General features: G+C 42.6%; 1 protein-coding gene across 1 annotated transcript in view; it reads left to right on the top strand.

Moving 5' to 3' along the window:
- ACOT12 (acyl-CoA thioesterase 12) overlaps window positions 1–14577 on the top strand; it is a 41652-nt gene that overhangs the window by 23622 nt on the left and 3453 nt on the right. The window contains exons 9-13 of the mRNA XM_009910696.2: window positions 2312–2367; window positions 2754–2811; window positions 4126–4209; window positions 12101–12234; window positions 13952–14080. Coding sequence (XP_009908998.2) covers window positions 2312–2367; window positions 2754–2811; window positions 4126–4209; window positions 12101–12234; window positions 13952–14080 — 461 coding nt within the window. The remainder of the gene's footprint in view (window positions 1–2311; window positions 2368–2753; window positions 2812–4125; window positions 4210–12100; window positions 12235–13951; window positions 14081–14577) is intronic.

The raw sequence follows: 14577 nt of genomic DNA, 5'->3' as shown, positions 1-14577 counted from the left end.
TCCCCTCCCTCTTGACCCCAGCTCTCAGATATTTATAAACATTTATTAAATCCCCTCTCAGACTTCTTCTCTTCTCCAGACTAAAAAGCCCCAGGGCTCTCAGCCTCTCCTCATAAGGGAGTACTCTAGTCCCTTAATCATCCTTGTAGCGCTCTGTTGGACTCTCTTGAGTAGATCCCTGTCCTTCTTGAACTGGGAAGCCCAAAACTGGATGCAGTATTCCAGGTGAGGTCTCACTAGGGCAGAGTAGAGGAGTAGAACCTCCCTTGGTCTGCTGGACACACTCCTCTTAATGCCCCCCAGGATACCATTGACCCTCTTGGCCACAAGGGCATATTGCTGACCCATGGATATCTTTTTCTCCACCAGGACTCCCAAGTGCTTCTCCACAGCGCTGCTCTCTAGCAGATCACCTCCAAACCTATACTGGTGCAGTTTATTATTCCTTCCCAGATGCAGGACTCTGCACTTATTCTTGTTGAACCTCATTAGGGTCCTCTCTGCCCAGCTCCCCAGTCTGTCCAGGTGTTGCTGAGTGGCTGCACAGCCTTCAGGTGTATCAGCCAAGCCTCCCAGTTTGGTACAGTCAGCAAACTTGCTGAGCAGATTCTGTCTTCTCGTCAGTGTCATTGATTTTGAACGGGATTGGACTCAGCACTGATCCCTGGGGGACTCCACTAATCACAGCTTTCCAGCTGGACTTGGCAACATTGACCACCACTCTTTGGACTCTTGTTTTGTAACCAGTTCCTAATCCATCTCATTGCCTGTTCTTCTATCCCACACTTCCTGAGCGTGCTCAGAAGGATGTTATGGGAGACAGTGCCAAAAGCCTTACTAAGGTCAAAGTAGACTACATCCACTGGTCTCCCTGCATCTGCCCATTCAGTTACATCATAGAAGGCTATCAGATTAGTCAAGCAGGATTTCCCCTTGGTGAATCCATGCTGACTAGTCCTGATCACTCTATTTTCTCCCAAGTGCCTAGAGGTGACTTCCAGAATGAGCTCCTCCATCATTTTTCCAGAGAATTTTGAATATTGTTGTCAAATGATTTGCTGTGATGTCACCTGTCATGAGCCTTGCTGCTCCTATGAGGAGATTTACAGAGAGCCAGCACAGACAGAAATGAAATGATTATTTAACATTGGTGAACTTACATTGTATAGAGTACAAAGAAATAAAGGTGTCCTGTGTATCTCTGAGGCAGTAATGTTCACTACTGCTCATTACAGATTGTTCCAAGAGGAGAAACTGACTCTTCCTCCTGAAAAAAAACACAAACCATATCAGCTTAGCTTTTGTCAGAACAGGGAGTTTACACACTTGCCTGGAAGGGTATCTACATGATAAGGTCAAGATAGGAAGATCACAGAATCACAGAATGTTAGGGGTTGGAAGGGACCTCGAAAGATCATCTAATCCAATCCCTCTGCCAGAGCAGGGTGGGTATATCCATTCCTTCAGAGTCAAGCGGGTGAGCCTGTAAAAATGAGTATGTGCTCAAGGTAGTTTAAACTTTCAGTGGTCATTTGACTGAAAGGGACAGCTGCCATGGAAGTGCTCTACAAAACAGGCAAGAGATGTCTTCAAATAATATTATGTACTCCTTGGTTTAAAGAAGTCTGAGATGCACTAGTATGGAAATTCTTATTATTCCAGAAGCTACATGTTAGCCCTTACAAGCAGAAGAGAAAGAAACTCTGAAGTGGCATATCCTTTGAGTTAACAAGTCCTATTGACCTTTAATGTATTTTGGTGTGGTGTGTGCTCTTGGGTCACTTTGTGCTTCAGAAAAAACCCAATACCCTATCAGGGTAATAGCAAAGGAAGGGAAAGACATGCCACCTTGGAAGGCATATCACATGTGTTTGCACAGTGCTTTCTCTGTGTCCCAGATCCATGTGCATTAAAAATGAAATTCTTCAATGCTTCCTTTGTGCTTTGAACACCAGATGATGAAGGTGAATTGGATTAATAGCTTATTTGGTGAGTGGCACATTTAGAAAGAACAGCATGTGTGTAGTGCACTGCTCTGCTGCTGGTTCAGGACCAAAAAGTGCTAGCAGTGTGCACTTTTTTATTGGATTGTTTTTGCAAACTTAAGGGAATATTGTCAAGTCAAAAGTCAATCACTGACTGAGGTTAACCCAAGGAAAGTCCAATATACAGACCACAATTCTTTATTTATTTGTTATATGTCTCTGGCCTTTGTCCATCTGTAAGAAATAGCTTTTAATTGTCTTTTTAAAAGACTTTCTTTAGACTAAAATAATCGGATGTGTTACTGTCTGATTTGCTTTTTACAAAGGATGCTGTGAGGCGATACCATGCAGCTATTGCCCGAAGTAGGATTCGACTAGCCAGGTATTGTTGGGTTACAAGGGGAGCTTGATTTAAAAAAAGCAAACAAACCACAACTTTTTAGTGTGCCCTTCACTTCTTAAGTAGTCAAAGTCTCCTCAAACATAACTGTTATGTTAGCTTTCCAAATAATTTTGCCACAGTTGCAATGAAATTGATAGAGGCTTCTCACTTCAAGGTTATTTTGCTCACTAAGTTACTTTGCTTGCCCATCTGTTTTTGGCAAGAGAAAGGAGTTACTGCAAACCTATCTTGCAAGTGAAAATTGATAAAACATCTGTAAATAATTTAGAAAACCCTTAAGACTACAGAAGTGATTGTGGGTAGAATATATAGAAGGAAGCGTAAACAGCCAGTTCACATTCTTCTTCTCTTGCACTTTGTTTTAGAAAATGCATGATGTCTGCTAAAGAAGTCAAACCTGACCCTTGGGAGAGAAGCAACCAGGTAAACTATGGATAGTGTCCTGTTGTCTACTTGCATAAAATGGTGTATTTCTACACTTTTTGGGTGTCTAAAACAGTTGCACAGGCCCTATCAGTTTCTGTATTTAATGTCATGATAGCCATGGAAGAATATATAAACATGTCATAAAATTAATATAAAGCATAAAAAATATCCTTAAGACTGACTCTTCTAATAGTCTCTTTAGCAGCCAAGCTGTAAGATCTCCTGCAGATTTACATTCCAGTGTCCTCATCTTAAAAAAAGCTGCATTCTTCTATGGAGAATTGTTTGGGTTGGTTTTTTTGTTCCTTTATTGAGACACTGACTTTCTCAAATATTGCTGTCAGGAGATGATTTAATAAATACTAAAAATGGGGATAGAGGGACTTGGCAATGCCAACAGATAGATGAACAGTGAAATAGTGTGAAGTTTGTTTCCGTGGAAAAGAGGTGAACACATTATGGTCATTCATAGATGCTTTGCATCAAGTGGTATGTGCTTCTGGCATGGACATGCAAGGCCACAGAATGTGCCTAAATGTTTCAGTGTCTAAAACAGTGGCTAAATTTTCATTATGTTTAAGATCTCAGTGGCTCCCAGGAATTTTACTGAAAAAATAAATAACTGAGAATTATAATGCAGGAAGTGATTTGCAGTTAACAGTTGCATTGTCACTGTTTGAAGCAGCATTTCTTTTCTTCAAAGGAATAAATAAAAATATGCATACAGTGATACAAATGGCTTGTTTAAGATTTACTTATTAAGTGTAAACTTGCCATTAAAGACTCTAAGGCTGTATTCTGTTTATACACTGTTTAAATAAGAACTCCATTCACTGCAGTCAAGCATAAATAATGGATACATTTGCACTTTCTCTTCTCTGAGCCTGCTGTGTAAAGCAATTGCCAAGACAGACCACAGCTTGATAGCAGTGAAAAGGTTAATTTTCTAGTAGATTTTAATTACTTAGGGGGAAGATGGACAAAAACATTAATTTAGTGGTCTGAGAGGTTACCTTTATTATCTCTCTGGTGGTCACAGTTTTTCTGACTACTATATAATTGGAGAAGCCAAAAGGAGTATTTTGTTGTTGCTTAATTAGGGTTGTTTTGCCAATAGGCATGTGAGCACATAATCTGGCTATTGAAACTATTTAATTCAGAAACTACTGGACTGTGTTTGGAGATGTGTATGGGAAAATACACATTTGTTTGCAACTGACAGGTAATGACAGAAAAAGAGCCTCATTTCATCAGTGTTTAGTGAAATGTACCTTTATCCCTTCATTTTCTGAAATGTGTCTTGTGTTTCAGGCATATATAAGCTACAGCAATATAGCTGCACTGACACACCTAGCAGCAAAATCAGGATGGGACATAACCAGTACACTGGATGGTGTAAGTGTGTGATTGTGGGATAGCTCTGTAGCCACTTTAGTTATGTTTCACCATAAGAGGTGGGTGAAGAAAAGCAGTGTTTAAAATTTGTAAACAAATTCATTGCCTGGGCAATGTTTGGCTTTATTATCTCTGGGGCTGAAAACAGCAACTCCTAGAGTTTCCCTGAAATGTTGCACAACAAACTCTAATTATCCAGAGTGCTGGACATGCCTGGATGACCTGGAAGTGTCATAGAGCTCTTCAAAGATCTGAGGAGAAAGTTCTTCACTGAGAGAGTTGTTAGCCATTGGAATGTGCTGCCCAGGGAGGTGGTGGAGTTGCTGTCCCTGGAGGTGTTCAAGAGGAGATTGGATGTGGCACTTAGTGCTGTGGTCTAGTAGGCAATGAGGTGTTGGGTGACAGGTTGGACTTGATGATCCTTGAGGTCTTTTCCAACCTTGTTGATTCTATGATTCTATGAACAGCTGGTGGATGGAGGACTTGGAATACCAGAGGGGCAGACTTGCCAGCAACTGATCAGTTGTGCTTGTTTAGCAATAGTAGGATGCCCAGGGAGGTGGTGGAGGTGCCATCTCTGGAGGTATTCAAAAGCTGTGTGGACACAGCACTTTCAGGACATGGTTTAATAGCTATGGTGGTGTTGGGTCAATGGTGGGACCGTCATTGGATCTTAGAGGTGTTTTCCACCAAAAAAAACTTGCCATGATTCTATGACATCTCATTTTCCCCCCACATCTGTCCTAGTTCTGTGGTTTTGCCAAATGTTTTGATTCCAATGAAACGCCAAGGTTGGGCAACTTAGTTTAGGCAGTGCTGTTGGCAATCTGTGGGGATTCTTGTGTCACTGTGATATGCAAAATCAGTGCAATAGTCTGTAATATACCACCTTTGCAACATGGGAGATACTTGTAAGTAGCCTAAGCAGTATCTATCATGTGGTGGTTACAAGTGGACACTGCCAGTCAGCAGGTGGCAACGATTTACATACCATATTTTTCAGTCCCTGTCTTCTTGGAAGATCACTTGACTCTTTTTCTGTGCATGCTTTTCCTTTCAGGTATTTTGCTTCCTGCCCTTTTTCTATGAAAAAATTACAAAAGCCTGAAAGCAAAGCACCTCTCTGTCCATTGTTGGTGTTACAAGGTCAAAATCAGTAAGGAATCTTGTGAAAGCCAGTTTTAAGATAGGAAGATGCTGTTGAGAAAACCTGTAGTGAGATAATTTAGCTGGAAAAACTAATTTTTAACCTAGCTGCAGTGCATTGTCTTCCAAACTATCAAGAGATAGCTGTTAAGGTTTGGTTTCTGTAATATGGTTATTGACTGGCAAATAACTCCACGATCATAAAAATTTGGAGATACTTTGGGATGAGAAAAGACACCTAACAATCTTTCAGTCTGATCTTCTATATGTCACAGGCTATGAAACTTAGTGATATGCTCTATAAGCTTCTTGATTAAGAGCATATATAAGTGATAAGGACTTCCAGTGATGGCACATCTGCCAGCTCCATGTGTAGTTTGTTCCAGTGGTTAATAACTTTCAGTAAACATTACTGTGCCAAATAAAAAAGGACAGCACTCATGCTGAAAAAAGCAAGCTTGAGTGGTCAGACTGAAGCACTGAGTGGTTTTTTCTCAACCCTCTGCTGTTATTATCCATGTGAAACTTGCTTTTTGCATCCACTGGGACTGCAACAATCTCAGTTTGTTTCTTAACCCTAAATTCTTGAAACTGTAATAGAATCAGCACCAAATGTTGTGAAGAAGTTCATACAAAAACAACCAACCAATCAACCCCAAAGAAAACCCACAAAACCCCCCAGCCAACTGAAAAAACACCCAAACCCAACAAATCCCATGCATTTTAAATACCACATTACTTCTCTCTCAGCAAGCCACCAGGTACCTTCTAATACTACTGGAGTTGTCCCCTTTTTGGAGTTTTGTTAGTAAGATCTGCCTCTAAACCACTTAGGTCTTACCTGGTGGAAACTCTCGAGTAGCTTTTCCTAGCTGTTCTTTCACCTAATTGAAGTAGGTATCTGAAATCCAGTAAAATCTGGCCCAACCAGGATGTAGGATGAAAATCATGCTGATGCTGTCAAAGGCTGGGAAGTAGTCATCCATGCCCATTGTTCTGGACATTTCTGCATAGTCCAGCATTGTCAGTCACTAGATATTCCTTAAAGCAGTAGCAGGGGTCCAGGGCAGCATACTATATTTTGGTTTGTTTTGCTTTGTTTTTCTGGAAGGATGTCTGCACTGAACAGTGCCACCTCGATTGATGGGTGTTCCATTAGTCAGTCTTACTTGGCATCTACTTTCAGGCACAAGGTTGACTGCTGAACAAAGTGTGAATGACATCAGTAGGCAGAGGGTACTTTTGTCACTCTATGTGACTGTATCTTTACCTCTGAATTAACTCACTAGGTGGATTAGGTTTGTTCTTTGGCAAAGAAGACAAGAATAAAACTGATCTTGGACTTTACCTATACAATTCCTCCACTTGAGCATGATCTGAGATATGTGCTCCAGTCCTTAAATGCTGTTATGGGTACAGTTCTGCCAGCTCCAGTTAATGAAACTTACCACCTTGGCAAATGTTACTTTGGTTAATTTTCAGAGTCTCATGATCACTTTTGTCACATTTGCAAGTGTGAGGACAAGGAGTATCTCTTAAAAACCTGTGTCTAGCTGAGAACATTACATCATCTTGTCTTCAGCAATCCAGGCCGCCGCATGCATCTCACATCATGTTTACTGCAGTCATGCACCAGGTCTTGGTCCTGCTACTTAGGCTTTACAGAAGTGTAAGCACAAAGTAAGTACTTAGCCTTCAATGGTACACATGCATAGCAGCCTCTCCAGTTAGACAGATCTCTGCACTGTCCATAAAATGGTTCCTTGGGGAGAGGCTGAAAGAGCAAATAGGGATCAGGTAAGCAGTGCTGATTAGTGGTCTGCCTGAAGGCAGTCATACTTAGGAAAGGAGACTGTCAAAGACTTTAGACTGAACTGTATTTTGGGGTGAAATATTCTAGTCAGTAGATTTTGCAGAGCAGCATGGAGGGAACTTGTTTCATTTCCCCTGGAACTAGAAATGACCCCAATGTGATTGATAGTTCTTGAAAGTGGAAAGTGGCACCATGAGCTCTTTGACCTAGAGCTACAAGACTTGTAGACCTATAGTAATAACCTAGCCTTGCCAGTCCTCACTTAGCAGGGAGGTGTTTTAACAGCTTCACTTCCTACTTTGTTTTGTGATTTTTTCAGTCCTAGAAGACTCCTAAGACAACATGATTTCTCTTCTGTGTCTTAGAACAATATTGATCCATGCATCCCATAGCTGGTTTCTAGAGCTCTCAAGCTTCACATTTTATGCCAAGCTTTAAATCTGCAAAGTAATTTTTCTTTCTTCCTATTTCAAAACATGTAAATACAAAACCACAGAACATCTGTGTTGTTGCACAAATGTTCCATTAACCAAAAGATTGATAATTTCTGATACAGGAAAAAAAAAAAAAGGGAGGAAAAGAAAAAGGAGACAGAGATCATGAAGCTTGTGAATACTGTATAATTTAGAAATTAAAATCTGTTAAAATTTTTCAGGATTTGAGAAGCAATTTAGCATATCAAATGACAATTTGGGGATAAAGTTCACTAATTCTTCTATTATGCAGGGTTTATGAAATGTGCCAAGCCCTTCTTATGCAGGGATTGTGTGTACACAGTTATGTGCATGTTATTCCTTCTGAATTCTCTCTGTTAGAGTTTTAAGCCTATGACTAGAAATAGATCCAAAATAATCAAGACAAGAGACTTCAAGTGTGGAACAAGGATCATAGAGTCATATTGTCATAGAATCATTAAGGCTGGAAAAATCTTCGAAGATTATCAAGTCTAACCATCAGCTCATAGAATCATAGAATTGTTAGGGTTGGAAGGGACCTCAAGGATCACCTAGTTCTAAGCCCCTTGCTATGGGCAGGAACACCTCACACTAGGTCGTGTTTTCCCCATAGCAAACTCCTGGCCAAGCTGTCAGCCCATGGCTTGGATGGGAGCACACTGCATTGGGTTAGGAACTGGCTGGAGGGCCGAGCCCAGAGAGTGGTGGTGAATGGTGCCACATCCAGCTGGCAGCCAGGCACTAGTGGTGTGCCCCAGGGATCAGTACTGGGCCCCATGCTCTTTAATATCTTTATTGATGATCTGGATGAGGGCATTGAGTCCACCATCAGTAAATTTGCAGATGACACCAAGCTGGGGGCAGGAGTTGATCTGCTGGAGGGTAGAGAGGCTCTGCAGAGGGACCTCGACAGGCTGGACAGATGGGCAGAGTCCAACGGCATGAGATTGAACACATCCAAGTGCCGGGTTCTGCACATTGGCCACAACAACCCCATGCAGAGCTACAGGCTAGAGTCAGTGTGTCTGGAGAGCAGCCAGGTGGAGAGGGACCTGGGGGTACTGGTCAATGGTAGGCTGAACATGAGCCTGCAGTGTGCCCAGGCAGCCAAGAGGGCCAATGGCATCCTGGCCTGCATCAAGAACAGTGTGGCCAACAGGAGCAGGGAGGTCATTCTGCCCCTGTACACTGCACTGGTTTGACCACACCTTGAGTCCTGTGTCCAGTTCTGGGCCCCTCAGTTTAGGAAGGATGTTGACTTGCTGGAACGAGTCCAGAGAAGGGCAATGAAGTTGGTGAGGGGTTTGGAGCACAAGCCCTATGAGGAGAGTCTGAGGGAGCTGGGGTTGCTTAGCCTGGAGAAGAGGAGACTCAGGGGTGACCTTATTGCTGTCTACAACTACCTGAAGGGAGGTTGTAGACAGACAGATGTTGGTCTCTTCTCCCAGGCAGCCAGTACCAGAACAAGAGGACACAGTCTCAGGCTGCGCCAGGGGAGGTTTAGGTTGGATGTTAGGAAGAAGTTCTATACAGAGAGAGTGATTGCCCATTGGAATGGGCTGCCTGGGGAGGTGGTGGAGTCCCCATCATTGGAGGTTTTCAGGAGAAGACTTGATGGGGTGCTTGGTGCCATGGGTTAGTTGTTTAGGTGGTGTTGGATTGGTTGATGGGTTGGACGCGATGATCTTGAAGGTCTCTTCCAACCTGGTTTATTCAATGTATGTATTCTATGTGTGTTGCTCACAGTCATGTCCAGCCTGGCCTTAAAATCTTCCAGGGATGGGGCTTCTACCACCTTCCTAGGCAAACTGTTCCAGTGTCATGGGGAAGAATTTCCTCCTAACATCCAATCTGAATCTACCCATTTCTACTTTTATTCCATTCCCCCTAGTCCTATCATTTCCTGTCACCCTAAAAAGTCCCTCCCCAGCTTTCTTGTAGGCCCCCTTCAGATGCTGGAAGGCCACAATAAGGGCTCCTCAGAGCCTTCTCTTCTGCAGACTGATGAGCCCCAACTCTCTCAGTCTGTCTCCATAGGAGAGGTGCTCCAGCCCTCTGATCATCCTCGTGTCCTTTCTCTGAAAACATTCCAGCATGTCCAGATCCTTCTTGTAATAGGGGCTCCATCACCATCATTGCCATTAAACCATGTCTTGAAGTGCCACAACTACATACATAATTTTTTGAACACCTCCAGGAATGGTGACTCCACCACCTCCCTGTGCAGCCTGTTCCAATGCATGTATGGAAATTATATGTGATATCCAAACTAAACCTCCCTTAGTGCAACTTGACTCTGTTTCCTCTTGTCCTATGACTTGTTACTTCAGAGATCAACCCCTGCCTCACTGCAGCATCTTTTCAGGTAGTTGAAGAACACAATAAGGTTTTCCCTCAACCTCCTCTTATCCACACTGAACAATCCCACCTCCTTCAGCCACTCCTTGTTCTTGTTCTCCAGACTCTTCACCAGCTTCACTGATTGTCTCTCTAGAGACTTTCCAAAACCTCAATGTCCTTCTTGTCATGAAGGCCCCAAAGCTGAGCACACTATTCAAGGTATGGGCTCACCAGTGCTAAGTGCAGGGGCAGGATTACTTCCCTGCTCCCACTGGCTGCACTGGTCCTGATACAGCCCACTGTACTGTTGGCCTTCTTGGCTGCATGGGCACACTGCTGGCTCTTTTTCAGAGAGCTGTCAACCAGCACCACCAGGGCCTTCTCTGCTGGGCAGCTTTTCAGCCACTCTGCCCCAGGCCTGTATCATTGCTTGGGTTTGTTGTGATCTGAGTGCAGGAACTTGCACTTGGCATTGTCAGACCTCATACAACTGACTTGGGCTCATCAATCCAGCCTGTCCAGATCTTTCTGCAGAGCTGAGCCTTCCTGCCTTTGTGCACATCAACATTTCCACTCAATTTGGTGTCATCTGCAAACTTACTCAAGGAGCACTCAATCCCCTCATCCAGATCACTGATAAAGATCTTAAAGGAAATACTGAGCCCTGGGGAACAGACTTAACTCTATTCACCACCGCTCTCTGGGCCTAGCCATCCAGCCAATTTTTTTTTACCCAGCAGAGTGCAGCTGTCTGAGCCATGAGCTGCCAGATTCTCCAGGAGAATGCTGTGGAGGACAGTGTCAAAGACTTTTCTGTAGTCCAGGTGAACAACATCCCCAGCCTTTCCCTCCGCTGGATCCGCTAAGCAGGTCCCCTGGTCATAAAGGAGATCAGGTTGGTCAAGTAGGACCTGCCTTTTGTGAGCTTCTTCATGAAGAGAGATAAACTATGTTGTGAAATAGTTTTCCAGTGCTTCACACTAAGGAACAGGGAAGGAAAATACAGTATTTTGGAGAGAAGTGTTGAGTCCTTGCAGAAGGAGGAGGCATAGGCCAGTGTATGACTGATTTGCCTTGACAAAGGGAGCTGAAGTAGTTGAACTCTACTAATTGAATACAAACTACTGGACTGCACAGGTTGGAGATCAAAGAGGTAATCCATATGTGTCATCCAAAAATCATCCTTAGAGCTCAGAAAGGGCTCCTGTGAAAATCTGTTTGCTTTTTGATGTTTCTAGATAAGCTTCCCAAAGCTGCAATGTGCAGTGACTTGGCTTGGCTTATTTTGATACATTTTCACACTTACTCCATGTATGCTTGTCTCACCTAGTATGGCCTCAATTCAGCTTGATCCTTCTCACCAGTGCCACATCCAGTTGAGTCTCCTCTGTAGTTTCAAATTTCTGGAAAGCTTTAAGTGACCATCACCCTCAGATACTTTACATAAACCTACCTTAATAAAGTTGCTTCCATTCCTTCCTAAAATTGTATGTTACCTTTTCTTGCTCTCCCATATTTATGCTCTATTTCTGGGACTCAACCTGGCTCAAGGGCCAAGGCTAAGAAAATGGTAAACATTCTGAACTGGTTCTGACCTGCCCAGGTCTAAGAAGTCAAAACTCCTGTCATCAGTCCCTGATACCAAATTCACACAAAAAAATTTGTATTAATTCCTCAGGTTGTCCTATTAGGTTTTGCAGTTAGTGAACTGAGCCGTCCCTCTGTGAGCAGGCTTCCTATATCAAGGCTGAGAAGAGGTTTTTATCCTTCCCCCTGCCCCCAAAAGGCACCCGCAGTTTGAAGGGTATTTAGAGACTATATATGCCTAGTGTGATTAAGAGGTCATACTGGCCTCTAGCTCATTCACTTCCATTTGCAACCTAATGTAATTAAAACTGTGATGTCACTATGCTCTCAGTTTATTTGATTTTATGTTGTTCTGTACTTGCATGTGAAACTTGAGTACTCCTCTGTGAATCTTGAGTACTCATCTGCCTTTCACCTGTTGGATACAGTTTCATACTGTCACACCCCTGAGAAAATGTGCTTAAGCCATAAATGTGTAACACTGATAAGGGTTAAAGTATTTATATTAATAATACTTTGGTTTTAATATGTTCACTTTATTTTTTTTCAGATAAAAATATGGACTCATGAGGAGGGGGATGTGTTGTCACTCAAAGTTGAAATGAAGGTGAAGGTGCCATCACAGCGCGCTTTCTTGCTTTTGTCTGACTTCACGCTCCGCCAACAATGGGACAAACATTTCGTGTAAGAACTTACCTTTTTACTGTTCAAGCCCACTGACAGCTAACCTTTTCTGACACAAATATTTTTTGAGATGTTGACACTTTCCCACCTAATTAAGAAGAAATTGCTGTAAGGAGCTGACATTAAAGATTCATTAGTCAGACTACGGGCTGGGGTTTTTTTTTTACCTTAAAAATAAACTCTAGTTTCTCCTTAGTCTGTGGTCAAAATATGGTTGCCCTGGACTGTCAAAAGTGATAGGCTGGGGCAGAGGTTACCCTTTTGCAAAATGAAGGTAATTCTCTGTCTCAACGTGTATGTTAAAAGGTTTAACTTCAGTAAGTGGCATGCAGCTTGAGGTGGAGGTATTGTTACATGGTCTCTGTAACAATTAAGGTAAGGCTGTGGTCTCCGTCAGGTTGGATGAATGGAATGAAGCTGGAGGTGGGGAGATTCAGGCTGGACCTGAGGAGGAAGTTCTTCCCCATGAGAGTGGTGAAGCCCTGGAATGGATTGTCCAGGGAGGTGGTTGAGGCCCCATCCCTGGAGGTGTTTAAGAGCAGGCTGGATGAGGCTCTGGCCAGCCTGATCTAGTGTGGGGTGTCCCTGCCAATGGCAGCGGGGTTGGAACTAGATGATCCTTGTGGTCCCTTCCAACCCTGACTGATTCTATGATTCTATGATTCATATTGTTTGGAGCACTGATGCCCAGCTTCCTTGTGCAGGCAGAGTTAGAAGTAAAAAATTTAGGTTCTGCAGAATGTGTATTTTAAGAAAAATAGCATGAAGTATGTTGGAATTGGAATGAGTTTCTTAATTGCTGTAATAGGCACTTGAGGTTTTTTGCTTTCCCTTATATGGTGTAGAAAAATGATTAGGGAAGTTATATGATGTTGATACGATTCTGTGAATATTCTGTTAAAGGAGTTGAGGTTTTTTTTCCAGGTAGTCATTGTATCCTGAAATATCTGAGTGTGAAAGTGGAAATTTAGGGATATTTGAAAATTTACAGTCTCTGCTGAATTTATGGCTTGTAACAAATGAAAACTGATGAAGTGTTGATTTTTTTCCCCCATATCTACAGACAAAAATCTCAGCTTTCTTATGGCTACCATGCATCCTGACTGACTGGTCTAAATGGAATGCCAGCTTGGCAGTGCTTATTGCTGAGGCAGTAGAAGCTGAAGTTAAATCAATTACTGCCAATGTACAGGAAAACTGACCTGTTTTTTTGCAGTGAAAATTCAGTGATAGTGATCCAAGACAGTGAAAGAGAATGTCCTACCCAAGTGGTCCCATCTGAACAGAGCAGAACACAACTTTGAACAAAATTTCACAAGTGTTTGATGACTATCTTTCCTGTGGTGTGTCAAATGGACAATATTTGGTCACTCAGCAGGCAGTATGGTTTGCAAACCAATATAATTCCAAATAGGAATTGACAGTAAGTGACAGATGAGCTTTTATGACATTGCTTGAGCACCTTGCAGCATTTTTTAACCATTTTGTGGCACAGAGAGGTGGCTTTAGGTGAGGTGTTGCAGAGAACGTGTTTTGACCGTGTCCTCTCTTCTCTGCTGCCTGAACATGAAAATTGGAGGCTTAATGTTAGGATGGAATATATATATATCTATATATATAGATATATAGATATATATATATTTGTACTGTGTTTTTCATAAGAGATGTGTTGCATATATCAGGGTCAGCATGTGTAAATGTGTAAATGTATTTACAGAACTTGTGAGGTCCTGCAGGCTGTGACTGAAGATGAGAAAATCTATTATGTAACATCTGCACCCATAACGGGCCATAAACCCAAGGACTTTGTCATTCTTGTCTCTCAAAGGCAACCCTCTAAGCCAGGGTGAGTATGCACTTTGGAGCCACAGGTCTGATTATTGTTGAGCTTTATCTGTGCCTGTTGTTGACTGACAAAGATGATATTTTTATTTTTAAAGGCATTAGGTTAGAAGTTCTTTTAAAATACAGTATGTCAATGTCCAAGTTTGTATAGCCAGATTTGTATTGCAACGTGAGGGGGCAAAGAAGTAAACTCAGAGCATCACAGATTTGCAGTGTGGGACAGTATTGCTTGAGACAGTGACTAGTCAGGAGTGGGCTATAAGGGAAAATAGGCCACAATGCCAATCAGTGCTGGGCCCCATGCTCTTTAATATCTTTATTGATGATCTGGATGAGGGCATTGAGTCCATCATCAGTAAATTTGCAGACAACACCAAGCTGGGGGCAGGAGTTGATCTGCTGGAGGGTAGAGAGGCTCTGCAGAGGGACCTCGACAGGCTGGACAGATGGGCAGAGTCCAACAGCATGAGATTGAACACATCCAAGTGCCGGGTTCTG

This window comes from Dryobates pubescens, chromosome Z (genome assembly GCF_014839835.1).
Source record: "Dryobates pubescens isolate bDryPub1 chromosome Z, bDryPub1.pri, whole genome shotgun sequence".
NCBI lineage: Eukaryota > Metazoa > Chordata > Aves > Piciformes > Picidae > Dryobates > Dryobates pubescens.
Note: the sequence above shows the minus strand (reverse complement) of the source record. Positions and strands in the feature narration are given on the sequence as shown.